Below are 27,864 nucleotides of genomic sequence, written 5' to 3'. Positions count from 1 at the left end.
CTCCTTTACAAACATAATCACATCCTTTATGATGTCAATGTGAAAACAAGCCTACCAATTACTGTTCTTTACACAACATCCTGGCCAGAGTTAACCATTAGGCAACCTGACGTACAAGCACTGATAAAGGCGAAGCACAGGATCAGGATCTGGCAGTTTAGGTGTAATAGGAGTTGTTTTAGAGTATTGTTGCCAATAAGACAGCTTCACACATTAAGGCCAAATGGACTCAAGCTACAAATTTAGGAAATACAGAATTGAAAGGGAAGTGCTGGATGAGCAGCGTCTTGAAGAGTTAGCACAGAGAAAACCATATGATGACACTCAGCCGTCTGTAATTAACCGGCTTAAAGATTCTATCAGGTAAGACAATTTTATGTTTTTTTTTTTTTTAAATGTACTCTCCAATCAATTGTTATGTGTTTATCAAATGTGCTCAGACACTTAAATGACATTTTAATTGCAGGTGCACAGTCCCCAAACTTAAGCATGGAGTTTTTAGCACTTTTCCCGTGTTATATTGGCTGCCCAAATACTCAGTTTGGGACTATGGTATGTCAGATCTCATTTCTGGCATCAGTGTTGGAATAATGCACCTGCCACAAGGTTGGTTATTAGTTCATGTTGATCATTTTAGATACGTGCATACTGTATTCTTCATTTAAATGCTATAAAATCACATATTTGACCCCAGGTATGGCGTATGCATTATTGGCCTCGCTTCCTCCTGTATTTGGCCTCTACACTTCTCTTTATCCAGCATTAATTTACTTCCTTTTTGGAACGTCACGTCATATTTCAATAGGTGAGTAGAAAAATAATGGTCGCTACTGCTTAAAATAGAACCTTTTTGTTGCACAGGTACATTTGCTGTGCTCAGCATCATGGTGGGCAGTGTCACTGAAAGACTTGCTCCAGATGTTGACTTCCTGAAACTGAACGGGACCAATGTCACAACAGAGGTGGACGTAACTGCTCGGGACTCGTACAGGGTGCAGGTGGCTGCTGCTACCACTGTTCTGGGAGGGCTTATTCAGGTATGAAAAACAGAATGGACAATTTCCCCTTTAGTGCATATATACTGTACATATGTAATGTATTGTTGTGCTCAGGTTGTGCTGGGTTTGGTCAAATTCGGTTTTGTGGGTACATACTTGTCTGAACCTCTGGTGCGGGCATACACAACAGCTGCTGCACTCCATGCTGTGGTGGCACAACTGAAATACATCTTTGGGGTGTCACCAGCACGCTTTAATGGGCCGTTGTCACTGGTGTATGTAAGTAAGAGGTACTTACGTACTCTAGTTTTGCTACCACTGTACAATATAGCCAACTTAGATATTAGAATTAACTTGTGTGTTACTCTTGTCTTCACGTTTGCTCTCTCTCTCTCTTTCTTTTTAATAATCAGACTCTGAAGGACGTTTGCCTCTTGCTGCCGCAGACCCATCTCCCCACTCTGGTTGTGAGTCTTGTCTCGCTGGTGTTGCTGATTGCGGCAAAGGAGCTCAACTCCTTCCTGAGCCCAAGGCTGCCACTTCCCATCCCAGTGGAGCTCATCACAGTCAGTTGACACGAGGACACGCTTTCCTGGGGTGTTCATGTTGGCACATCAGCGGTTTAGGCTAGCGCTGATCGTGCAGTGGAAACATGCAGAGTCAGCGGTAGAGACGAGGGCGTCGGCATTTGTGCACTTGACAGCAAAAACAAGTCTTTTGTCTAATAATTAACTCATCTTTCAGAATATGATTCACTAGGTTTACATTTTGCTGTATCTGACATTTTTCTGAAGTGTTCATATCAAAATCTTATCTATGTGTGCAGATTGTGGCAGCAACTCTGATATCAAACTATGGTCACTTAAATAGAAACTACACCATTCAAGTTGTTGGAGAAATCCCGAGTGGGTAAGCATCTTTATTTCAGTTATCTTTTTTTTCCCTTTTTGTCATGACGCCCTCTTGATTGTTACTGACTCACTTTTTTCTCTTCATCTTTTGCTCCCCAGCTTAAGTTCTCCAATTGTACCAGACGTGAACATTTTTAGAGAAGTTATTGGAGATGCTTTCGCACTGGCTCTTGTAGCCTATGCCATATCAATTTCTCTCGGGAAAACATTTGCTCTGAAACATGGATACAAAGTGGACAGCAACCAGGTGCAACAAACTCTTATCAGTTGTTTGATTTTTTCCGCAAATACATATTATGTTCAGGTCTCTATATTGCCTCTCATCCACTCATTGTGATGTTGCTACAGGAGCTGGTGGCTCTGGGTCTCAGCAATACAGTTGGGGGGTTCTTCCAATGCTACGCTGTATGTGCGTCCATGTCTCGGAGTCTCATTCAAGAGAGCACTGGTGGAAAAACACAAGTGAGTATAGAACAGTAGGAATACAAACTGTGTTGTACCATCAAATCTTTTATTTGCTTTCATATAATCAAGCTACAACCCAACTTGATCCTATAGTTACATGTAGCAAAAATTTTACTTCCTGGTTGTTATCTGTATGTTACACAAATATCTATTACATTTCCTTGTGCTTTTGCAGATGGCTGGAATAGCATCGGCTGTAATTGTCCTGGTGACAATACTGAAACTCGGTCCACTTTTCCAGGAACTACCAAAGGTTTTACTACATGACTAACTGTTTTTTTTTTATCAACTCCTTTCAAAATTCTATGTCCAGATTTCATAATGTTTTAACATGTGTTTTAGGCAGTTCTGGCATCTATTGTCTTTGTGAACTTGAAGGGTATGTTCGAACAATACTCAGACATTGTTATTCTGTGGCGGAGCAACAAGACTGATTTGGTGAGGGGATGACAACATTTGGGCATCAATTATTGTGATGTTGAATGTGGACTAACTGTTTATTATTTTGTCTCCCTCAGGTGTTGTGGTTGGTCACGTGGACGTCCACTCTGCTCTTCAATTTGGATCTGGGCCTTGCAGCTGCCATTATGTTTGCACTCCTTACTGTTATCTTCAGGACCCAGCTGTAAGACTTGGAAATTGTTATCATCTTTGTTAAGACAGATTTAAATATATATATGTATATACAGTGGCATTTGAATGCATGTTCTTGGTGCACCCAAATCTTCTCGTGCTCATTCCTGTTTTCACCATTTTTAGACCAACATACTCTGTTCTTGGAAATGTTAAAGGTTCCGAATTGTACGTGGATATTGGGATTCACAAAGAGGTAGAACAGACACAAATACAAACCTAGCAGCTGTACCCGTATCAAAATATGCAATTCCTATATCCCGTGTTTTGCAGGCAAGAGAAATTCCGGGTATTACAATATTCCGCTCTTCTGCAACAGTATATTTTGCTAATGCTGAACTGTACCTTGAGGCCCTGAAAGAAAAGGTTTGCACTTTTTTTTTTATTGCTAATCTTGACTAACTACAGTCTTGTTCTAATCCAACAGAAATAATGTACAATTCATATTTTTGTTTTTAATGTTTTCTTCTTCCTTGTGGTTACAGAGTGGACTTGACATCAATAAAATGATTATTTATAAGAAGAGACAGGAGGCCAAAGAGAAACATAAACAAAAGAGAGAAGAAAGACGGGCTAAAAGACAAGCCAAGAGAGAGGTAATGTTGGTTTAATGTACATACTGTATGTAAGTTACAACACTTGAGTTGAGAGTATGTAAATATCACACAATAAATAAATTGCCAATTTATTTTTCTATCCCCTCCTTAGAATCTTGCTGACCAGACAGAAGTGTTCTCTGTGGAGGAGGAGGCCAAAACCTGGAGAAACCCAAGGATGACGATGAAAGGCACAGAAAAGGATGAAGAGAACTGGACTGACAGAGAAAATCTCACAGTCTTTGTAAAACCCACTACAGCAGACAGTCAACGTAGGTGGGAGTACTTGAAGGGAAGAGATCCGGACAGCACCAGTTTCGGATGGATGTCTGAGCAGATGGATGGAGACGCCACCATTCTGGGCTCTAGCAGTGAAGACACCTTGAGCCGTGACCTGGAACGCATCTCTCTCGGGTCTCTTGGAAAATGGACCTGGGACATCCACTCCATTATTCTTGACCTCTCCACGGCTAACTTCATTGACACAGTGGCTGTTAAGACCATGAAAAATGTAAGTTTGGAAAAAAGAAGAAAGTCATGCTAAGAAATTGTCAATAAAAAACAGTTAGTGGTGCTAGAACACTATATGGACATACAGTATGTTTAGAGACCCTTTATCTGCATATCTATGCCCAAGTCCTCAAAAAATTGTCCGTAAAGGTATACTTATAAGTTTGGTGAGGAAAAGAAAAGAGAAAGAAAAAGAAAGGAAAGAGTGGAAGCTGTTAATTAATAAAATCAAATAAATAATAAATAAATAAAAATATAATAATAATAAGTACAAATAATTACCAATAATTTTTTTATTATGTGTATATATATTTGATTAATATTCTTCCATTTTTATATCCTGAGGGAATTGGCCAGCTTCCCCAATATTTGTATTCTCAGCTATCCAGACTCCCTTCATCACTGATTCACATCCAATATTCGTTGACAGATTTTCCAAGACTTCGGTGAGATTGAGATTGATGTTTACTTGGCAGGTTGTCAGGGTAAGTGTAACACATGTCACTAATAGCATTTGAATATCAAGCGCGCTGCCACTATACCTGTCCAACTGCTCTTCTCTTCAGCTTCTGTGGTCCAACAGCTGGAGCTTGGCCACTTCTTCTCTGAGTCGATTACAAAGAGACATTTGTTTGCCTCTGTCCACGATGCCGTGCTCTACTGTCTGGACCGTCACGGATATGAGTCATCAAGAGTGAGTGTGATCCGGCTGTGATTCTTTTAGGTGGAGAGTCCGGTTTCCAGGTAAAGTATATAAATAAATGACCCTATATGACCTCTCATTCCAGGTTATGGACAGCAACACCAAGCTTTAGGAACCTGAGCCAATCATGGCAGGACATCCAGTTCTCAAGAAAGAAGGTGGGAAAGAACATCCAACTACTAATATATTTAGTCTGTTAGATTCAGGAGGCAAAATTTAGGTCGGTGTAAATGATGTCATTGTTGTCATACACTGTGACTGGTCCAGATGCTTCAGCCCTGGCACTCAATAATGTCACTCACTCTAGTGGTTGATTAACATTGGGACCCTCAATGTTACGTCTACGTGTTACAGTAAAAAATACAGAAAGACACATACATTTAATTGATTTTATTATTACACATGGGAAATATTGAGAGCAGTTTATATAAAAAAAAACAATGGCTAAAATAGAAGATCTGAACAATAACTTGTGTATTACAATTAAAAAATAAAGGATTCAAGGAACAAATACAAGGCAACATGCGTCACACTGAGTGTATATATTTTTTGGTCATGGCAGAAATAAGTTATACTAAAATGTTTTCATTAGCAATCTCAGTCAAGTGCAATTTTATAGCAACAGGAAAACATGATAGCTATTTCATGCAAAGGGATCTTGCAGCTCCTTTGGATGACTTTTTAGTGCAACATTCCTAAAACGGGAAGTCTAACTAACTATACACAGTCAAGTAAATAAATAACAGGATAACATTATCAAGCAAAATGTGACAAGAGTGCCTTAAAGTTGCATAAAACCACTGTGAACTCATTCCCTGAATACATCTTGCGGTTAACAAACGGGTCGTGTGCAGGACAGAGGGGGGAGGGGCTGGATTCTGAGCTACAATTCTTGATGGATATCGGAATTCAATGTCAGATCTTCATCATCCTCATCCTCTGGCTGATGGAACACTTGTTGCTCGTAGCGAGCCTGACGCTGGTAATCTGGATCAATATTGATCCATTTATTGGCGACCCACTTAGTGCCCTGGGTGACCACACAGCCTCCGTGCAGAGCATATTCATCCTGCTCTCCAACCCATCCTACAGGGGGGGAAATATATCACTTGTGATTTTTGGGGGGGCACATAAAATAGTCATTTGCTCTTCTTCTCACATAAACTGACTAAAAATGCGACCAAAACATTAGAATGTATGTGCAGGATAGTGATAGTCCGATATGTTTTTCAAGGCTGATACAGATACCGATTATTAGTAGTCAAGGAGACAGATAACTAATATTTCAAGCCAATATTAATTTTTTAGTAAAAGAAAAAATATTATCGTCAATTTAAAAAAATGTGCTTTCAATCTTAAACATACAAAGAATTGACAGCTTTGTTTAAAAATTCCAACAACAATTTAAATTTAAATTAAATTAAAAACAACAACAGCAAGTAAATTTCTACTGGAGATAAAGTTTTCCAAAATTTCAACATAATTTCTTAATGGTATTATTTTTTATTTAAAAAAATACAAAGTGTAGAGAGTTCCCAGTGTCAGCATCTTTATTTTTTTATAAAGTGGAAATTTAAATAAAGTTTCTTGTATCTCACTGAGCCACAAATGCATGCGAATGCAGCTTATTTGGGGTTTTCGACAGGGTTCATAAAAAGTTTCAAAAGATCTTCGCAGACAGTAAAAATAGCCTAAATATGTTCAAAATGGTTTTGTGAAAAGTAAAAACTATCTGTGAACATCTTACAAATCCTGATGAAAACCCCAAATTTTGCTACGTTCGCAAGCATTCACCGCTCAGTGATATACCAGCTTTATCGGCCTTCAGATTCGTGAAAAGGCTGACGCTGATATTTGTCAAAATGCCAAATATTCAGATTCCTTTCTTTTCTTTGATCCTTCCTCGGGTCTCCTGACCTAGCTGGATTCTGAAGTATTCGGTTTAGGTGAACAGTATGGGATTTTTAATAGGTTTTAGGTGAATTAATGAGTACACACTCACACGCACGCACACATGCACACGCACACCCGCACATGCACATACTCACGTACATACTCATGCACATACAAAAAAAAGAAAAAGAGAGAAAAAAAGAGAGAGAGCAATGATGATGACATGTCAAATCGGTAAGATTACCGAATGAACAATACAGAGCTCTCTCTTAAAAAAGATATTGGCACTGATAATCAGTCTATCCCTAATGCAGGACTACTCTATTGCAAATGACAACCTTAATAATGACCGTATTGTAAATGAATATTTCTCTGAGCGTATCAAAATGGAGCATTGTTTTATTTTTAAAGGAGAATTACTGATTTAACTCATATAAGCCAGTGCGATTATGTCTAAAATCAATCATAAAGCCCAGTTTTTCCCCACAGGTTGCAATATAACTTCATAATACAGAATGCTGTGGCACGGACAGTTGAGCAAATTTGTTTTATGGCTGAACTCAGAATATCCTGCAAAGGCAGTTAAGAGTACACTACCTTTTCCGTCAGATAGGTAGTTGTACCAGAAAACAGCTTTCCCTTTGGTAGGTTTCACCCTTAGGTTACTCTTGTCGCAATTCCTCCTTGTGTCCATGAGATCGACATCATTCTGAATGAGGGACTTCAAAAAAAGAAAAGAAAAAAAGCTTAGCTATGAGGGGCCATCAGGGCCAGAATTCCGGATTGCCTCTCAAACACACGCTTGTGTGAATGGGAGGTAATCCTGTATTATGTCCCTGACAGCCCAGCATAATTATCCACGGCGACAGTTTTCCTGAATCACTCTTTGCAGACGTACACACATTACGCACCACTTCATCAAAGGTCCTGTTGTCTGCCACAGGGAATGCGGTCTCCCCGCCCTCGACAACAGAGTTCAGGTAGAAGAGAACGGTGATGTACCTGAGTGTGCGACACACAGGTTTTAAAATAACACGCGCGTTCAAACACACACGTTTGAAGTCCAGCAGCCTCACCTGCAGGACGTCTCGAAGGGGGTGGAGGCGTTGGCTGCGAGGCGCGTGTGAGTACAGGCGGTTTCTGGGTAGAAGGGCCCGCTGTCGTGATGGGCATGGTAGTGCCCGCCCTCTTCGTAGCGGACCACCTGCAGCGGCTCACTCAGGTCCACCAGTGTGGTTGGCAGACGCGTGAGGCGAGTCACCCTCGGGGATTAACATTTCATTTATTTATAAACTTGGATCAAAAGATGGAAGACTTGGGTTAGGTGTGAATGGATGTGACAAAATCCCCATTGTAATAGGATCACAACAGAAAGAGGTCATACTGCATTTCGTTCCTCACCTCGTCTTAATATCTTGAAGGACCTGATGGGCTCCTTTTCCCTGGTATAGCCAAGTGTGCCTACTGTTCCTCACCAGCTGGCTCCTTTTAACTCCCTGTTGCAGCAGAAAGCGCTGGAAGGCGTCAGCGTTCAGGAGCCTGAACTCTTCTAAACTCAGCAAACCTTCAGCACATGAAATACACACCTCATTTGAGACCTGGATTTGGTACAGGAGCCTAAAATGCACTCAATTATTTACAGGGGAACTCAATTTGACCTCAATTTTTTATTTTCATCCTTTATTCCAACTTTCATCCAACTTTTGGCTTTTTATATAAATGTTTGAACTAAAACAAAAATATATATTTTAAAAAATCCAATATAATCCAGTAAACCTGTGTCGTGAAGTGTCGTTGAAGTATGAGTTATGAAGCAAAATCCCGCCTTTTTTTTTTAACCATCTCAGGGGGCAGCCATTTTGCCACTTGCTGTCGACTGAAGATGACATCACAGTTGCTCAGGGCTCAGGCAACGACCAATCCACATCATCTGTTTTCTGAAGCTGAGCTGTGATTGTGTTGTTACCTGAGACCCGAGCAACATTGATGTCATCTTCAGTCGACAGCTAGTGGCAAAATGGCCGCCTTCTGATATTTATAAAAACTGCTGGATGTTGCCGCTTAACTCATATTCCATTAACACAATATTAACCAGTTAGACTAGTGGGGCTGCATGGAACATATTTCTGTCAATAACTTTCGGGTTGACTTCCCCTTTAACATTTGATGAATAGTTTATTTTCCAAAGGGTATGAACTGACTTTTTAAGTACTTAAGCTGTTTTGTAATCTACTAAAATGAATTCATGCTGCCTTTTTAAAAGTTTAATTACTCATGATTAGTGTGACACCAATCAAATTTACTGAGTGACTTCTTACCATTCTCATCTTTGTCTGCCTTGAGCCCGGCATAGATCTCTCGCAAATTCTCTGGCGTAAGCCAAATACCGTCCCTCACCCGGGAATGAGTCAGTATCTGTCAAAGGCACAAAGACACTCTGTAGTGTTAGTCGCATTCACGATCCACACAGTGACATACACCTCATGGAGCTGCAGCTGTCCGTCCTGGTTGATATCCAGAAGGTTGAAGATCTCCTCTGGGCTGAGGTTGAGCTCTTTGGCCAGCTCCTCCTGGCCGTCCTGCACCATCAACTGACTTTCCATCAAACCCTTTAGCTGTGCCAGTTGCATCACAATGCGACACTCATCCTCTGACAAGAACCCAGGGATCTCTGCACAATAACACACAAAATTGTAGCTGCAATTAAGTTCACATTGATTACGTCTTTTGAATGATTTTTTTTCTCTCTCTCTCCAGGAATAGTTTGTTTTTTTTTGCCTCCAAAACCTCCAAAGTCAAACACATGCTTTGTTTGAATTTTGAAGCAATATATTCCCAGGATTTTCAATTTAATTTTTACCACTTCTGGGTAGTTCTATTTTCAAGGTTCCGCTGTACAGAATTATGTAACTAAAGATGCACTGGACCGTCTTTGCTCCAGCCTCCAGAACAACTGACCCACTTGGCAATTTGCTCATGCATTACTGCTTCTGTTCCTTCAACCGATGCACTTATGTCATCCGCGCTTCATCCTGTGAGCATAGCCTAAATTGGGTCAAATGTGCTTTATTTATGTGAAGGGAACAGTTACATTGCGGCTCATTAAAGTCTGGGAATTAAGTAAGTTAAGAAACTAAAACAATATAATGTATAGTACAGTTTTCTCTGTAAACTGCAATAAATGAATGAATAGCCTGCATGGAAGTGTCAAGCGTTGTTGTTTTTCTGAAGACAGACTTTGTTGATGCAGCAAATTGTGATTTGCTTACCAAAGAGCAGAGGTTTCAGACTCAAAGTTCTCATTTCATGGACTTTACCCGGCACTAATGTCACCTTCTGAACATGTCCCACCTGCCAGATAAATGGAAGTGGTTATAGTGGTGCAGAATAATGATGTGGTAAATAAATACTCGTGACGCCGAGTACTCACTCGGATGCCCTCGATGCGTGGGAGAAAAACATCACGCGGCAGCGGTGCCTTCGATGGCTGACGCGGAGGCTGTGGGTTCTGCTTGTCGCTGCCCGGAGCATCGCGAGGAGGACCCGGCCTGGCGTCCTCTTGTCCGCTGCTGTAGTGCACGTACAAGAGGAGGACGATCACATTGATGATGTAGACGTGGAAGAACACCATCACCACCACGAAGTATGAGCGGGAGCACACACTGGTCTTCGGGCCGGGGAGGCGCTCGTCGGGCGGCCGGCCGAGCCGCGAGGGCGCGCTTCTGGCGCTGTCCTCCGCCTCCTTGTCGGTCATCGCGGGGGCTCAAGTGGTGGTTAACGAGCCGTCAGCTGCGAGGTCCATCTGACGAATTACAGTGACATTTTTTTACGACAAAAATCCTTTACGATTCTGAAAGCGAGTGCTCATTATGCCACCAGTTTGTACCGCAGTCGGTTTGTTTACACTGCACCAATTCCCTTTGCCAGCCAGCGTAATGCGCATCCAGCACTGCGATGGTTAGCGCCCCCACTAGACCACCACCACCACCACCCAAAAAAAAAAAAAAAGGTCGTCGCACCCGATCCAGCATCAACCGAGTTTTCTAATAATACTTCAAAAAACAAAAAAAACAAACAGTAAAGCAGTCTTCTCCATGTGCGAATATTTATACATTGGCAGTTCAGTGGTGAGAGCAACACCCTGCCTGCGATGCAATGCTGACCTCTTGTGAACTGACAAGATAACGCTTTCATTTATTTTTCTGGCAGAATTATATGGAGCAGAAGAAAATGCTAAACGCACCATGCACATCCGCCTCGAAGTTTTGTGGATTCTGGGTTCCAATCCTATGTGGAGTTTGCTCTCTCCGTCACTGCTCTCCGGTTGCACCAGCTACTTTCCAAAATCAATCATTGGTAGGTTCACCGAACACTCTATATTGCCTAATGTTTAATTTTAATTGTTACGCATTTATCAGCCATAATTTTGGTTACATTTATAAATAATGAAATTACCACATAGGCCATTACTTATTTTGTGTGGGATAGGTACGAAGCCCTGCTACCAAAAGTGAAATATGCCACGTAATAATTGACGTCCCCCACACTATTTAAAAAACAAAAAGTGTACAGGTTGTGTAATTGTCTATACATGCCACAAGATGGCACCAAAACACTACTCTCATAGCTTGTGCTTTTCCTCAACATGATACCAAAGATAAGGCTTTGCACCATCTTGTGGCATCTACTGCACTCTCATTTCAGATAAGTTTTTGAAGCACATGACAAATTATTAAATGGTTAAGTGTTGTCAATTGAACTCTACTATTTATTTTTGATTTACAATCTTGTTTGACTTTAAGTTGGTAGTGTGGCTGTATTCGTTTTCGAAGTTCAGTTTGATGGGCGTTTTTTGTTGTTGTTGTTTTTTTTGCGATAGGTTTGAAAGAAAACATAGTCAAAACAAATCTAAAAGGACGCAGTAAGAATGAATGTCACTTTTCATGTAAGTAGGAAGTATCAGACAATGCTAATGATGTTGCTCATATTGCTAGTGCTTTATTGTACTGCGCCTGAGCAATTTATTTGCTAATTCTGAATGGAGGAAGCAACTAAGCTAACTGGAGTGAAGCAGCTAACTGCTTACATAATCAATCATGGCTATCTACTTGGAAGGCTTGATGAACAAATGGATTTAAAATTTGGATTCAAGGATTTTGTTAAAAAAAAAAATTGTGGAAAAGAGAATGTAACACAAAAGACTTGCAACTCAAAGAGAACCACAACTAAACTATTTAACTTCATCTGTGACTGTAAAACTTACAAGGACATGTTAGCTGTGCTAACGACATAGTTAAGCATAGCGCTAGCTGTTCAAACATTAAGTAAGCTTCATGTCGGTTATGCATTTAATTGACGAGATTGTGAATGCATTAGGATGGTGAAATCACAGATAATGAGTGACATGGCTAAATACATGTGATTGAGCAAGATTTTAAGCTTGAAAACTTGATTCGACTTGCTTGAAATTGAGAGAGGACACGACTTGACGTGCTTAATTTTTGCCACAATAATTTAGGACTCGCTATAGTTTTAACTTGCACATATTGTCACCCTCTGCTTCTAAATACCAAGACCACGACTATCTGGCTGTTTTTGATGGTTTGTGTTTAAAAATAAATAATTGACTAAATAAATAAATACATGACTAAATAAAGAAAGAAAAAAATGACTAAAAGTGAAAATAAAAACGGATATAAAAAAATATTATTCGAAATTTAAATACAAATGTATTTATTTATGTATATATTTGTTGTTGTTGTTGTTGTTTTAGTTCCATTTCAATTAATTTTTAATTTTTCGAATGATATTTTTTCCATCCGTTTTTATTTTCACTTTTAGTCATTTATTTATTTATTTGGTCATTTATTTATTTTGAATTTTGGCAGTTTTGGTCCCCCATAGTGAGGGAGAGTAAAGCGATGACATTCTAAGAGCCCATGATTGCCTGGAGCATTGAAGGTGGCACTTAAAGGGAGCTTTTTACAGTTCACAATGCACATTAATGTACCCTTTATGGGTCAATGTTTATTTTCTTAACCTTTTATTGCTTCAATCAGTAATTGTGCATAATGAGTTTTTGTATTTGTACTCCACAAGAGTCAATTTGTAAATTTGTGAATAAGAATAAAATGGACAAATATTTGGGTACACGATGCTGTCTAAAGTTGCAATGTTTGATTCCTCTCATGACTGGAACTTGTGCAAGGAAGCAAAAAGGAGGAGCATGACACTGAGAAACTTCTGCAAGATATCCATCGTTTATTGACAGAGTCACAACATTTTCATCATGTAATGGTCACATGAAGTGGCAGCAAGGTAATCATATTTTATGACTCTTGCTGCGTCACGTTGATTCCCCGCTTACTCTTCGGCTTCCTTGATCTGCAAAGGCAGTGGTGTAGAGAAAAAAAATATGCTGGTTAGATATTTAGATGGTCTCAGGTCAGGGAGTTTTACTTTGACAAGACCATTTGTTATTACCTTAACGATTTCCCGGCTTTTTGCCCTCAGCTTGTTGACCTGGGACTCAGCAATGTCGGCTCTCTCCTGAGCCTCCTCCATCTCATGCTGAGACTTCCTGTACCTGGTCAGGTGAGAGTTGGCCTGCTCCTCCTGTGCCAGAGATCACATTTGGGTTATAACGTTGCTGGATGATTCGTAGGAGAATACGGTAAGAGAATCATCTGGGATACTTACAGCCTCCTCTGACTGCCTCTTGTAGACCTTGACCTTCAGCTGGAGTTTGTCCACCAGATCCTGGAGCCTGTGGATGTTCTTCTTGTCCTCCTCAGTCTATTGTAATTGAAAATACTCATCTTAAAACCGCTCTTTTGCCACCTTATCTATTGATCAGACTAGTGGCATTTGCGAAAATTGATGATGTTCAACCTACCTGATAGGTCAGCTCCTTAACTCTTCTCTCATATTTGCGTACACCCTTGATGGCCTCAGCACCACGCCTTTGCTCGGCATCAACCTCACTCTCCAACTCACGGACCTTTCAGTGGACGGTGTTCAATTTTGTCAAACCACAAATCTCCCTGAATAAAGATGAGAAAATGTTTTGTTCTTTGGGACAACTTACCCGAGCCTCCAGTTTCTGGAGCTGCTTCTTGCCACCTTTCATGGCCAGGCTCTCGGCCTCGTCCAGGCGGTGCTGCAGGTCTTTGACTGTCACCTCCAGGTTCTTCTTCATCCTCTCCAAATGAGAGCTGGTGTCCTGCTCCTTCTTCAGCTCCTCTGCCATCATGGCGGCCTACAACGCAAGAACCGTGAGCTCAACAAACGCTTTCAGAATGAGGCGAATGACAGTGTGCGTTAAAACTCACATCAGTGATGGCCTTCTTGGCTTTTTCGTCAGCATTTCTGGATTCCTGCACAGCGTCCTCCACTTCACCCTGGACCTGGACGAGGTCAGATTCCAGCTTCTTCTTGGTGTTGATCAGGCTGGTGTTCTAAATAAAGAGTTTGACTTGCGTAAGATTTGGTTTCCAGCTATTTTATACATAAGCGTTGGCTCTTATTTATTGCGTGTTCACCTGAGAGTGCAGCAGCGTCACACGCTCACTGACGTCAACCAGCTCAGCTTCAGCCACTTTGCGGCTTCTCTCCGTCTGTTCCAGAGCAGCTCTCAGCTCCTCGATCTCGGCCAGCATCAGGTTGTTCCTGCGCTCCACCATGGCAACCTGTTCTCTCATTTCCTCCTGACCTCTGACTGCATCATCAAGGTGCAGTTGAGCATCCTAAATGAATGTTAAAAGAGCAGGTTTAGTCTGAGTTGAACATGAAGATTTCCACCTTTAGCCATGAATGGAAAGAGAAAAGGGATGTATGTACCTTGAGTTGTCCCTGGACGTTCCTCAGTTGCTTCTGGGCCTCGGCTGCCTGTCGGTTGGCATGGCTCAGCTGAATCTCCATCTCGTTCAGGTCTCCCTCCATCTTCTTCTTTAGCCTCAGGGCATCGTTCCTGCTCCTGACCTCGGCATCCAAAGTGGTCTGCATGGACTCGATCACACGCTGGCTGTTCCTCTTGATCTGCTCCATCTCCTCGTCCTTCTCTGCAAGCTTTCTGTCGATCTCACCCTTGACTTGGGTCAGTTCAAGCTGAATGCGGAGGATCTTGGATTCCTCATGCTCAAGAGTTGCCTTGACAAAAACAATCAAACAAAGCAAGTTTTTTCTTTGCGGTCGTTCCGGCATTTTTTGAAAAATCTTTTCATTTTCCTGATTTATACCTCGGCCTCTTCAAGAGAGGACTGCAGTTCAGACTTCTCTGTTTCCACAATCTTTTTGCTCTTCTCCAGTTCATGAATGGTTTTTCCAGTCTGGCCAATTTGTTCCGTCAGGTCGGAGATCTCCTCTGTAATAAAGCATTAAATAGGGAACTTTTATTTCTTCATTCATGTTGAGATTCCTGTTGTGCGGCATTGTGATAGGGATTGAAATATGAATTTCAAGTATTCTCTGTGGCTGTAACTCATGAGTCTGTCCGCACTTATGCACTCTGCAAATACAATAGTTTTCACCATTCTATTCATGTTACTGTGTAATGTTTGGGAGTGCACGCTCTAGAAAGTGTAATGATTCAGGAGAATTTTTGGGCTCACGTTGAAGATTTTTGTTCTCCCTCTTCAGGGTCTCCAGATGGTCCAGAGCTTCTTCATAAGAATTCTTCATCTTGAACATTTCAGTGCTGAGAGAGCGGGCCTCCTTTTGAGCGCCCTCCAGCTCTGCCTGGCCCTCTTCAAACTTCTGCTTCCACTCAGCAAGAACCTGAAAACATTTAAAAGAGGCGTTTATTAATCATTTGTTTTGACTGCACGAGGCATAATCTAAACAGACCTTGTCAAAGTTCCTCTGCTTCTTGTCAAGGCTGGCAGCCAGAGCGTTGGCTCGCTCCACGTCAATCATCAGGTCTTCCACTTCACAGTGAAGTCTCTGTTTGGTCTTTTCCAGAGAGGCACATTTGGCATTCACTGCCTCGATGGACTCCTCTGCATCCTGGAGACGCTGAGCAAGCTTTTTCCTGTAGAAAGTGTTTGGTGCAAATATCGTGATAATGAAGCATTATTGATGTGACTGATGGGTGTGGTTGTCATGACTTACTTGGCCTCCTCGAGCTCCTCAGTGCGCTGAATAGCATCAGTTTCGTATTTGGTTCTCCACTGAGCCACCTCACTGTTGGCCTTGGACAATGCCCTCTGGAGCTCTGCCTTGGCCTCCAGTTCCTCCTCATACTGCTCTCGGAGCAGGTCACAGTCGTGACGGGAGGACTGGACAGCGTGGGCCAGGGCGTTCTTGGACTGTTAAAAAAGGGGACGGGTTTTATTTTGTTATCAAATGTTAGAAATTTCAGAAAGTACTGTTTCACTCATAAGTGTTCACGTACTTTCACTTCCTCTTCAACGTGCCTCTTGAGCTCTTCAATCTGCTGGATGTGAGCCTGCTTGCTCCTTGTCAGCTGAGAGACGAGGGCCTCTTTCTCCTCCAGCTGGCGACTGATTTCACCTGCGAGAAAACATTGGCTGTCATCAATATCTGAGACCCCTGAAGCAAACACTAGCAATATGTAGATACTGTAGTTGTCTCTCACCATGTTCTGTTTGCAGTCTTGCCCTGTGGAGACCAACGTCATTAAGCTGTCTCACATGTTCGTCATTTTTGGATTTCAGCTCGCTCAGTTGATCCTCAAGGGAACGGCACATCTTATCCAGATTAGTCTAGATTCAGATTTGACAGGAAACCTTGTTAATTGCGGAGTTCATGTGTATGTCGTAAGTTGACTGGGCTGCCATGAACTAAATGGTGGTGGTTAACCTTGGATTTGGAGATGTTCTCCATGTTGCTGCTGAGGTCGTCAATCTCCATCTTGTATTCGCTCTTCTCCTTCTCCAGCTTCTGCTTGACCCGCTGCAGGTTGTCGATCTGCTCGCCAAGCTCAGCCACGCTGTCAGCCTGCTTCTTGCGGAGAGCGGCGGCGGTGGCCTCGTGCTGCAGGGTGGACTCTTCCAGGTCCCGACGCAGCTTCTGGAACTCGGACTCGCGCTTCTTGTTCATCTCAATCTGGACCGAGGTGGCCCCGCCGGCCTCTTCAAGTCGCTCGCTGATCTCCTCAAGTTCCCTGGAGAGATCGGACCTCTGCTTCTCCACCTTGGCGCGAGCAGCCCGCTCGGCTTCGATCTCCTCCTCAAGCTCCTCAATACGGGCCTGTTATTTGTAATCACAGAATGATGAAGTAGTGCTATGAAGTCTAGTTTTCCATCACAATGGTGAGTTTACCATCCTTTAACCAACCTGAAGTTCCTTGATCTTCTTTTGATGCTGAACACTGAGGGATTGTTCATCCTCAATCTTGCTAAGAAGCTGGCTTGTTTCAAAGTCCTTCCTGTGTAACAATACAACTGAATTAGGTAAAGCACAAAAGCAATTTGGAGATTTGAAGAGCATTGTCCTGATCACAATCTAAGTAAGAGTTTAGCAGCCAGTGGGAAAGTGCCCTATGACATCATTAACATTATTTGTATAGAATTAATTCATTCATTTAACTCTGAGAGTCATCGTTCCCTTACTTCTTGATTTTCTCATCAGACTGCTGCTTGTCATTTTCCAGATCCATGATGGTCTCATGGGCCAGCTTCAGATCTCCTTCCAGCTTCCTCTTGGATCTCTCCAGATCCATACGGAGCTTCTTTTCTTGCTCCAGGGATCCTTCAAGCTGTTTTGAATCAGGCATTTCATTATTATTATTGTTTATCATTATTATTATGTTTGGTGAGTAAATCTTCCATGACTTACATCATCCACTTGCTGCTCCAGCTTGGTCTTGGCCTTTGTCAGAGTGTTGACTTTGTCTTCCTCTGCCTGAAGGTCATCCAGGGTCTGCTGATGGGCCTCTTGGAGGGCTTTCTTCTCCTTGCTCAACTTGGCAATGGACTCATCGAGAGTGGTCATCTCCTCAGTCAGGTTTTTGACCTGCACAGTTTAATTAATGCTCGTTAAATGGGTACAATGTTCCGAATGAATTGCAAAGTGCAAAATATTGCAAAGAGCAAACCTTGTTCTCGGTGGCATGCTTCTCCTTCTCAACTTTAGCCAGGGTAAGTTCCAAGTCGTCGATGTCTTTCTTCAACTCGGAGCACTCGTCCTCCAGCTTCCTCTTCTTCGCGGTGAGCTCAGCGTTCACCTCTTCCTCATCCTCCAGCCTCTCAGAGGACTCTTTGGCTTTGGCCTCAAGCTGGATTTTGGCTTTGATGAGCCCCTCACACCTTTCCTCTGCATCACTAAGGGTTTCACCATCCTGGAGTCGCAATGATATACAATTTTAACAAATAATCCGAAGTAAATACATTACTAAATAACTTCCTGTTTCACATACAGACTGAATCTGCAGCTGCAGGTCATTCTTCTCCTGCAGGAGAGAAACCATCTTCTCCTCCAGATCCTTCTTCTTGGCCAAGGCCTTTGCAAGATCCTCCTTGGTCTTTTCAAAGTCCTCTTTCATGTTGGCCATCTCCTTTTCAGATTCAGCGCTCTTCAGCAGAGGCTTGATCTTGAAGTACAGCTTCATCCATGGCCAGTGCTTGACATTGGTGAATGAGCGGATGTTGTACTGGATGGAGTAGATGGCCTCTCTGAGAACAGCAAGCAAACACAAATCGACCGTTAGAATGAAGATAATGTCATTTACTTATCGATGCCATAAATAATCTCAACATCTTGTACCTCCTCTCCATCATCTTAACAAACTCCTTCCTCATAACGTAACCTCTACAGAGAGCCTGAGTCATGGTCACCAGGATAGCAAGTTTTTCATCTCGCATCTCCTCAAGTGTACCCAGCAGACCGGCTTTGAAGAACACCTGAAAGACAGTAAGCCATGCAGTAAAGGGTGTGTTGGAGTATTGCGTCGACAGGTTCACGTTCATCCCAGATAAACAAATCACCTTTGTGTGTCCAAATTTGTACTGAGTCTGGTCAACATCAATAGAGCCCAAGAGTTTCTCTGAAGCCTTTTTGTTGTCGATGAATTGTCCGTCAGGAATCACACTGGCATTCAACACTTTGTATCTGATTTGAGGGAAATTGATGGTTATTTCTCGTAACTGATTTTTCACGTGAATACCATCTAGTATTAATCGCTACCTCTGCTTGAAGTCACCATAGAGGATTCTGCTGGGGAACCCCTTTCTGCAAATTCTGATACCCTCCAGCACACCATTACATCTCAGCTGATGGATGACCAGGAAGTTCTCCATCAAACCTTGAAAAATGTGTTAAATTCAGTTGAGTTTTTCAGTTGAATTCATTGCTCGGTAATCCTAATGTAATCCTAATATTACAGATATTGTACTGTACCTGGAGTCTTGGATTCATTAGGAATCAAACAACGCACGAAATGAGGATGAGTGCTTCTTAAGTTGGTCATCAGCTTGCCCAAATTCTCCTGAAATGTGAAAAAGAGAATTTTAGTGGAAGCCATAGTATTTGATACACACATTTCTTAGGAGTAACACTTACTCTGAAAAGAGCTGAGACAGTCTGGAAAGAGCCACCCTTCTTCTTGCCCTTTTTGGCACCAGCATCGGCTGTGATGTGAACATTACATGCACGTTTGTATTGCGGCCCTTTTCACAATCCATACAAGTGTATTGTACGGAGCCAAAAACACAGCATCTACAGTGAGATTACATAAATGTACCTTCAGTTCCGGCATGTGCGGCATAGAGGAGAGCCAAAAGCTTCACAGATGACTTCTGGTAGAGCTGAATAACAGAGTCATTCAGGGGGTCCTTGTTCTTGTCCAGCCAGCCGGTGATATTGTAGTCAACAGTGCCAGCATAGTGAACAAGAGCAAAGTGGGCCTCGGCTTTGCCTTTGGCAGGCTTTGGCTTCTCAAAGGACTTGTTTTTGCCAAGATGCTGGTCATAAAGTTTGTTCTTGAAGGTTGTGTCTGAGGCCTTGGGGAACATGCACTCCTCTTCAAGGATGGAGAAGATGCCCATTGGCTGTAATGACATTCGATCTTTTACTATAGTGCCAACACAATTATTTCGGAATAGAGAGGTTTTTTTTCTTCTATACCTTCTCAATGAGCTCAATGCAGGCAGCCAAGTCCATGCCGAAGTCAATGAACTCCCATTCGATTCCTTCTTTCTTGTACTCCTCTTGCTCCAGGACGAACATGTGGTGGTTGAAAAACTGTTGCAGTTTCTCATTGGTGAAGTTGATGCACAGCTGCTCCAAGCTGTTGAACTGTCACATTAAGAAAACATCAACAACCGTTTTCAAATGAACTCCATTTGGACTCAACTCTGGATGTGTGACTTACATCAAAGATTTCAAAACCAGCAATGTCCAAGACACCGATGAAGAAGCTTCTGGCCTGCTTGGTGTCCAGCATCTCATTGATTCTGATCACCATCCACAAGAACATTTTCTCATAGACTGATTTGCTCAGGGCTGAGATTGAATTGTTAACCTGTGGCACAGTCTGGCCCTTGGTCACATATTCATTTCCGACCTTCACTCTGGGATAGCACACAGCTTTGAGCAAGTCAGCAGAGTTCAGACCCATGAGGTAGGCGATTTTATCGGCCACTAAAAGTCAAAAGCAATCATATTTAGAAATGTTTTGTTGAATACTATATATTATTGAATGTTGAATGGCTTATATTTCCTACCCTCTGTGCCATCGGGCTCAGCCTGCTCCTCTCTTTGCTTTTGCTTAAACTTCATGTTGCCATGATGCATGACAGATCCAGTCAGCTTGTACATTGCTGCCTTTTCATCGGCGTTGAATCCCAGAATGTCAATGGCAGTCTGCAAAAGAAACCACAATTAGGATACAAACGTTAGCAATATTTTGATGCAATCCAATCGAGTTTTACAATCACCCACAGTATACTGTAGATGGGCGAATCGGAACTCAATCAAACAATGCACTTACATCAGTGGCGATGAATTCCTCAATGTCATCGATACTCTTGACAGTGATTTCACCTTGACTGATCATTGGGAAGTCATATGGGTTTTTGGTGATCAAGAGTCCCTCTGTGATTAAAAAAAAAAAAAAAAGCATGTATGTTAGTATATATGTGTTTACAGGAATAGACTCAGTGGCAGTAACGTATCAATATTATTCACTAATCCACACCAATAAGCTCGGGCTTGTGGCCAGTCATGAGCTGATAGAAGATGTGGTAGCTCCTCTCAGCTGACAGTTGGAAAGTCACACGAGACTTCTCCAGCAGGTCTGTATAGATTCATGTAGAAAAAGGAAATTATTCCCCACAGCACACAAAGTTGATTCTGCAGAGGGAGTTTTCAATAACATAACTTACATGTTTCAATATCAGCTGAAGCCAGCTTGCCAGTGGATCCGAAATGAATCCTGATGAATTTACCCTATGCGGAAAGCAATTTGCATTTTCTTAAGTCAGGTATGATCCATGCTATTGTGATTTAATTTTGTTTTATATAAAATATATCAACTTACAAATCGTGACGAGTTGTCATTCCTCACGGTCTTGGCATTACCATAGGCTTCCAGCAAGGGGTTAGCTGCAATGATTTGATCTTCCAGTGAGCCCTACAGAAGGAATCACAGTTGTCAGTCACCAACAAAACATTCTATGACTGCTTTGGAACTCAAGTGTCAAGTTTCATAGGGAATCACTCTTCACCTGAATTTTGCCAGTTTGCTCTTGCTTCTTTCCTCCAGCCACTGCGATTGTCGCAAAGTACTGGATGACACGTTTGGTGTTCACAGTCTTTCCTGCGCCCGATTCTCCGCTGGTTTACAAAATAGATTCAAAGGCATTTCATAAAGAATGACAAGAGTATAACAGCAGTCGCAATGCAAATGAATTGTTTGCACTTACGTAATCAGGATTGACTGGTTTTCCTTATCTGTAAAACATCGAAAAGGTTTACAACGCTTTGTATAGCTGCTTCTGTGGGACTCGAAGTATATAAATTGACTGTGTTGAACGCGCATTAAGTTAACTGTCCAAGACACGGTCAGACCTTACAACGAAGCCGAGCCAACAAAACAGGTCTACTTTTTAAAAACGACGTTTAAAATAGACATTGTATGAGCAATAAGAAGCTTTTAATCCAAAGTACCTTGGAGCATGAACTGATAGGCGTTGTCAGAGATGGAGAAGATGTGGGGTGGGGCCTCAATCCTCTTTTTGCCTCTGTATCCTTCAACAACCTTGGCGTCGTACACTGGGAGCCACTTGTAGGGGTTGACAGTGACGCAGAACAGCCCGGAGTAGGTCTGGAAAACCATGCAAGATGTTAAAAATGATTCATACCAAACACTTTGGATCCATTGTCTCTTTTGAGCGGAACTCACGTAGATCATCCATGCTGCATAGCGCTCTTTGAGGTTATACAGCACAGCGGGCTCGCTGAGGTGGGTCATCATGGCCATGTCCTCAAGCTTGTCGAACTTGGGTGGATTCATGGCGAAGATTTCATCCTCCTTTACAGTAATAGACTGACAGAGAGACACAAGTGGAACAGATATGGATTTTTATTCCACTACTTATCCTACCTCAAAGTGTTTGTTGACATTTTCTTTTCTTTTACTCTCACCTTCCCATTGAGCGTCTCCACAGTAGCTTTGCCACCCTCTTTCTTCACCAGTTTGCCCTTGAGGTACATCTCGCCGGGCTCAGTCACATAGTAGGCTGTTTTGGCATCAAAGGGGGTGTTCTGACTTTCAATTCGCTCACGTTCTGGCTTCCGGAGGTAAAGGGCCGCCGGGCCAAAACATTCCATCTCTCCGTCGCCCATGATGACTTTTTACTACAAGCAGTAAAACAAAATCAACGGTCATTCATTTCTGTCAACAAAGTAGTTAGACAGGTCAGATAATCAACAATGAGTTCTATTATTTATGTAACACAGGGATCTCGTTACATCTTGTACTGGCTGAACACACACAACAGCATGTTGCAGCATCGTGTAGTAAGTAGAATATTCTGTTACCTTGTACTCCAAATATGTAGCTAATTTACCTTTGAGGACACCACCACGTATGAAGAAATTGCAGGAGGCTTCCTGAGCAGACTGAAAAAAAATAATATATATATAAGTATAGTGAGGCTCACAGAGCCTTTTCACAATATACAGTTTACCTTCATAATACTCAAAGTCAAGTGTCATTTTTAAAATCATTTATTCCAAATATTTTATCTTAAACTCATATTTATTCCTCTCCACTTAACAGAATTATTTTCTGGACATAAATGTTAAGCAGACTTAATGACTTATGACTTAAGCTGTAGCTTATCTTTTGAGCAACCTACCTTCGATGGACGTCTGTTATGGATGGATTCTCACGCTGCCTTTTATACGTGAGGCTAGGATGCCACCTTGCTCTATTTGGTCATGTTGCTTGGCATGCTACTTGAGAAGTAGTTCTTACATCTTGCTGCCATAGGAAATATTTATATATCCTCCTTGTTGGATCCATGACAGCGTTTGGGTTCGTCTCAAAAGATGCAAGTAGTTGCGATATGTAATTATGTTTCATACGCTGTAATTAATTATACGTCTTGCTTAAACAAATGCTTGCAGTTGTGAGGAGGCAATGGTTTTAAGTAAATAATTGCTCATTTTTTAATTGGATATACAATGCATGTAAATGGCGTAACTGTAGTATATTGCTGGTGAAAACTGCTGTATCTGCAACTCAACTACATGAATATGGACTGTGTGTAGATTCTGCCAAAGGTTAAGTGAGCAGGTGCAGACAGACCAAAGGTGTGACTGATAGCTCTGTTTAATCCTCCTTGACGCAGCAGTGGTCCCTTGGTATGCTTTGGAGGAGCTACAACATATCACCCATATACTGTTTCAGGGGCCATACAAGTCCGAAATTATAAAAAATGAATCTGTGCCATTGAGCTTTGAAGAAAGGGAGGATTGCCAAGGGATTCATTCTCACAACCGTGCCAGTAGCTATTCTCGTTTCTTCCTCTTATGGAACGCGCAAGGCGGCCACAGACAATCCCTAAATGTACCTAACTGAGTGGCGCATTCCAGTTGTACTTTCTTGAAGACGGGTTTTATAGGTTACATTTTTGCGAGTGCACTTTATTTCTTTCAACATGCCCGAGGTATAGGCTGTCAAAGATGGTCATGCCATGGGTTTTTGCCAAGGACGTGGCGCTCAGCCAGCACAATTGAAAACGCTGTAGAGACACACTAGGGACTGCTGCCATTGGAAAGCAGATCAACTTACAGCAGTGAAAAACAAGAAGAAATTCTAAAGGGGTTACCCACAAGATATACTGAGCTTCTGTCTTCAATAAATATGTGTCACACGATACCCACTCTGAAATCTTGCGTCTTATTAGGGCAAAACTCAATATAGCACCAGGCCAGTGTTGATACTCAAGCCAAAGCCGCATGCCCTAGAGGCTTATTGTGTTTTTATGGCCTTTTGATCTTTGTCTGACAGTTTCTTTATTTGTCAAGGAGCAACTGCGTTAAGGATAACTAACCAAGGTGAGCGGCGAGCAACATTCCAGTCTGGATTGATACGTTTTTAAGTTTTTAATTCAAACACTTTGTCATTCAGTTATGCTTAAAAAAATAAAAATAAATAAAAAGTAAATAAATAAATAATTTTTAAGCTTCGACTTGGGACACTTTTGAAAATGTATTAAAAACAATAAACATACCAGACAATCCATCTTTTGGGCTAAATATTCATATGCTTGTTCTTAACTCATTCATTGCCATTGACGGCTATAGACGTCAAAAATTCATTTGAACTATTTATATTAGATTAACATTCCCCCCCCCCCCCCACACTTTTGTTTGCAAGAGTATGAAAACCTAGAAAAAAAATATTGTACATTTAGAACAGATATAAAATTTGTGATTAATTGTGAGTTAACTATTGAAGTCATGCAATTAATTACAATTAAAAAATGTAATCGCCTGACGCGATAAAAAAAGAAAAAGAAAAGATTATTAAAAATTAGGGGCGTCAGGCAATTACATTTTTTTTATCGCTAATTTGATATCTGTGCTAAATGTACAATAAAAAAAATGATAGGTTTTCTTACTCTTGTTAACAAAAGTGGAAAAAAATGTTAAACTAATAGAAATAGTTCAAATGAAATTTTGACGTCTATAGCCGTCAATGGCAGTGAATGAGTTAAGAATAAGTGTGTCTTTGGAGATGGCCTCTGGCTAAATGTCCATCTTCTGGTGGCTCTCTTAGGATTAGTGTGTGAAAAGACGGGAGCTTAAGGGGTGAGGAGGTGTGGTCTTACTTGATACTTTGAAGGCTGCTGCTTGATTTAGATGACAACTGGCCTCATAGTGCGACTGGCTTGTTCAAAATAACACAGATTGCCCTTAGGACGGTTTGATCAAGCAAGTCACTCAATTGAAATCGTTCTTGAGAATAAAACATCTCTTAATGATCACACTAACAGGCGCTTTGGTTTGTTGTCAATCACCGCCGATCTGTGTGTGTGGGGGTGGGGGGGGGGACTTTTGGTTGAGGATCAGTGGCATCTTTATAAACACCAGAGGGGCGTCAAATGGCAGAAGTGCAAACACACTTCTAATGTTACTAGCTTGTGCTATCAAAATGCGATGGCGCCATAACATAGCACCTTAACACTATGTATTAAGCAGTCACACTTGCTACTGTAAAGAAAATTATTCCAAGGCAAACCCGATAATATTTTAAAGGCTGTTGGATCATGTATTTCCTTTCTGTATTTTGGTTTTAAAGAGGTTGTTAAGTGCTGCTGCAGTCGAGCCTGCAATACTATAATTACTGACAAATGTGTGGATATTCATTTTGATGATTATAATTAACTCTTTGAAGTCTGAAATTTAATTTGACATATACTTGTTATTTCCTTTTTTGACTTGACGTGAGCAAAAAACGTGAAATATGATCATATGAGCATTGCATGTTGACAGTGAACTCAACTCGGCACTTCATAAAAAGCTGCAGTGTGGCAGAACTATTCTTCAGAATGCGGCTTCAACGTGTTTATTGCCACTCCCAATTAAAGTTTATTATCAAACTAAACATCAAACAAAGAGAATCACACATTGTGTATTTTAAACAACTGCTCTAAAGTCCGCTGGCCTGATGCTAAGATATAATATAATACAATATAATATAATATAATATAATATAATATAATATAATATAATATAATATAATATAATATAATATAATATAATATAATATAATATAATATAATATAATATCATATAATATAAAATTTGTTTTTAAACATAAGCAATGGAGTGACACATGTAGACAGACAACATAACAATGCCTACTGGCATATATTCTTCATCCTGTGCAAATAATTACATTATTTATTTTTTTAGTGGGCGGGGGCTGGAACAGATTAATTGCATTTCCATTCATTCCAATAGGGAAAGAGGATTTGTGGTTGTGGAATGAATTAAACTCTTATCTCAAGGCACCACTGTAGTGACTACTGCCGAAATAATCAGTAGTCTCTTGGGAGTGAGGTGTCTATTTTTTTTTACTATGAATACTTTCTACATAGTAAATACAGATTATTATACTTTTTTTTTTTAATTAGTAGATGTTATAATAGGTATTATGAGAAATATTCGATTATTCTAGATAATACAGCCTCTGTCAAAAACAAAAGGTTGGCATTCTGTTGCTTCCTGTCATTTTTCTGGACACTTCAATTCAGACCAGATTGATCAGATTGTTCTTTCCACTCCCTCCCACAGCAGCACTTGTAAAGTCCAGTGTGAACTTTGCAGATGCTCCGTGAGCTGTGCAGACATGTCTTGTGGTAAAGATGTCAACTTTGACAAATGGTGGATGAATATAGTACACTTGTAAAAATAATTACAACCTCCTTGTGATGCAGCATCTTTTTTTACATTTTTTTAATTATTCAAGCGGACAGAGGTCACTATATGAGGGGGAGGCGTTTCTTTTTACTCAGTCGATTGAAAAGCATGTGCTGTTCAACAGAAATTACTGTCAAATAATTGTATTCAATTGTGTTCAGTGTTTATTTCTGTAGTATAGATTTTTTTTTTTTAATATATAGATTGTTGTTTTAATGTTTTTCAAGGAAGTTTCAAGGAAGCTACAACGTTCAACTGTCCTGTGATGTTTAATGACTTAAGTCTTGAGCAACTGTAACAATAGAAGTTCTTACCACAAATTGGAGAGCGTTCCATCCCTGTTTAGACACACACACAAAAAAAAAGGTTAACTTTCTAATTCTAAGGTTATTATCTAATGATTTTTTGGCACACACAAAATGAAATCACAAAAAAACCACACACAGACTAACTTCCTTCAAAGAGATTTATACATTCCATTTCACTTCACATCTTTATCCACATTGTTTGAATAATAGTATTCACAATTCAATACACAAGAATGTAGTTAAGAATGTCGTGTTTAGCATCATTTATTGACCAAGAATAATCAACACATGAATGCCCCGTTTGACCTTATCAATCAAAACTGCGCTTTGTTGTCTTATCTTATCTTAAATCCCTGATCACAAATAACTGCAACTTACCTTGTTTCATGGATTGCATCTTCTCCAATGAACTGTAGAAGTCTATGCATTCATTGTGCTGACCCAAAACGAGGACTTAAAGAAAACATCCCTAATTCTCCTACTTTTGCTATCACTCCTAAAATGTTACTGCTAAAGATGTTAGGACTGAGACGCATTATGGATAACCTGAACCAAGAATAGGAAGCTTCACAGACTGGACACTTTTCCTGTGGGGTGTGCGGTGCTGAAATACAGCTGGCGTGTAATTAGTAGAAGCCTTCAATGAATTTATAAACAATTGGAAGAGTAACCTCTCGGGCATTTGTGAATTGTGGACGCTATTTGCGTTAAATCCCAATAAGACCGTATAGAAAGCCCAGACATATAGAATATCAGATTTTATTGCAATCTAATCGCAACACATGGGAATATTTGTGCGGCCTTTTTGGTGTCATCTTTCTTTTGGAGAGAAAGCACAACAGCATCATGTACCATAATGGAATCTTAAATTAGCCCCAACCAAGCTTCTGGCTGCTCTGTGCAAGAGATTTCTGAAACAATGTCACTGCCAAATGTCTGTTTGATGAGATAGCG

General features: G+C 41.0%; 3 protein-coding genes across 5 annotated transcripts; 1 reads left to right on the top strand and 2 right to left on the bottom strand.

Moving 5' to 3' along the window:
* Positions 1-372: 372 nt before the first annotated feature.
* slc26a6l1 (solute carrier family 26 member 6, like 1) lies at positions 373-11,052 on the top strand. Of its 3 annotated transcripts, XM_086086404.1 has the most exons (19): positions 373-606; positions 695-805; positions 862-1,037; positions 1,113-1,277; positions 1,412-1,564; positions 1,825-1,907; positions 2,009-2,156; positions 2,258-2,371; positions 2,550-2,627; positions 2,717-2,812; positions 2,893-2,999; positions 3,134-3,203; positions 3,281-3,373; positions 3,493-3,603; positions 3,716-4,114; positions 4,544-4,598; positions 4,680-4,807; positions 4,902-4,974; positions 10,919-11,052. In XM_086086404.1, the coding sequence occupies exons 1-18, from the start codon at positions 555-557 to the stop codon at positions 4,926-4,928; spliced, it is 2,166 nt and encodes a 721-aa protein (XP_085942530.1). In that variant the 5' UTR covers positions 373-554; the 3' UTR covers positions 4,929-4,974; positions 10,919-11,052. The 3 variants fall into 3 exon arrangements, with proteins under 3 accessions (XP_085942530.1, XP_085942529.1, XP_085942531.1); XM_086086403.1 differs by lacking the exon at positions 10,919-11,052 and having other exon boundaries at positions 4,902-5,311; XM_086086405.1 differs by lacking the exons at positions 695-805; positions 10,919-11,052 and having other exon boundaries at positions 4,902-5,311.
* p4htmb (prolyl 4-hydroxylase, transmembrane b) lies at positions 5,192-10,858 on the bottom strand. The gene is made up of 9 exons (XM_086086408.1): positions 10,140-10,858; positions 9,979-10,060; positions 9,190-9,380; positions 9,028-9,124; positions 8,111-8,273; positions 7,786-7,971; positions 7,621-7,711; positions 7,307-7,430; positions 5,192-5,902 (listed from the first exon to the last, which is right to left on the bottom strand). The coding sequence occupies exons 1-9, from the start codon at positions 10,461-10,463 to the stop codon at positions 5,700-5,702; spliced, it is 1,461 nt and encodes a 486-aa protein (XP_085942534.1). The 5' UTR covers positions 10,464-10,858; the 3' UTR covers positions 5,192-5,699.
* Positions 11,053-12,950: 1,898 nt separating the features above from the next.
* LOC147167309 (myosin heavy chain, fast skeletal muscle-like) lies at positions 12,951-27,373 on the bottom strand. The gene is made up of 41 exons (XM_086086396.1): positions 27,289-27,373; positions 26,917-26,940; positions 22,738-22,789; positions 22,313-22,525; positions 22,071-22,214; positions 21,836-21,992; positions 21,592-21,619; positions 21,394-21,502; positions 21,207-21,299; positions 21,052-21,115; positions 20,865-20,963; positions 20,658-20,761; positions 20,392-20,530; positions 20,040-20,308; positions 19,793-19,963; positions 19,410-19,716; positions 19,229-19,296; positions 19,067-19,154; positions 18,854-18,971; positions 18,655-18,778; positions 18,434-18,570; positions 18,087-18,342; positions 17,766-18,008; positions 17,507-17,683; positions 17,281-17,426; positions 17,006-17,096; positions 16,529-16,918; positions 16,305-16,431; positions 16,101-16,219; positions 15,818-16,014; positions 15,554-15,737; positions 15,319-15,484; positions 14,947-15,071; positions 14,549-14,857; positions 14,251-14,454; positions 14,041-14,166; positions 13,797-13,967; positions 13,605-13,709; positions 13,409-13,504; positions 13,193-13,324; positions 12,951-13,093 (listed from the first exon to the last, which is right to left on the bottom strand). The coding sequence occupies exons 4-41, from the start codon at positions 22,511-22,513 to the stop codon at positions 13,073-13,075; spliced, it is 5,805 nt and encodes a 1,934-aa protein (XP_085942522.1). The 5' UTR covers positions 22,514-22,525; positions 22,738-22,789; positions 26,917-26,940; positions 27,289-27,373; the 3' UTR covers positions 12,951-13,072.
* Between the last annotated feature and the right edge of the window lie 491 nt (positions 27,374-27,864).

Source organism: Leptonotus elevatus, chromosome 10 (assembly GCF_054856555.1).
Source record: "Leptonotus elevatus isolate MCC_2025b chromosome 10, RoL_Lele_1.0, whole genome shotgun sequence".
In the NCBI taxonomy this organism is placed as follows: domain Eukaryota; kingdom Metazoa; phylum Chordata; class Actinopteri; order Syngnathiformes; family Syngnathidae; genus Leptonotus; species Leptonotus elevatus.
Note: the sequence above shows the minus strand (reverse complement) of the source record. Positions and strands in the feature narration are given on the sequence as shown.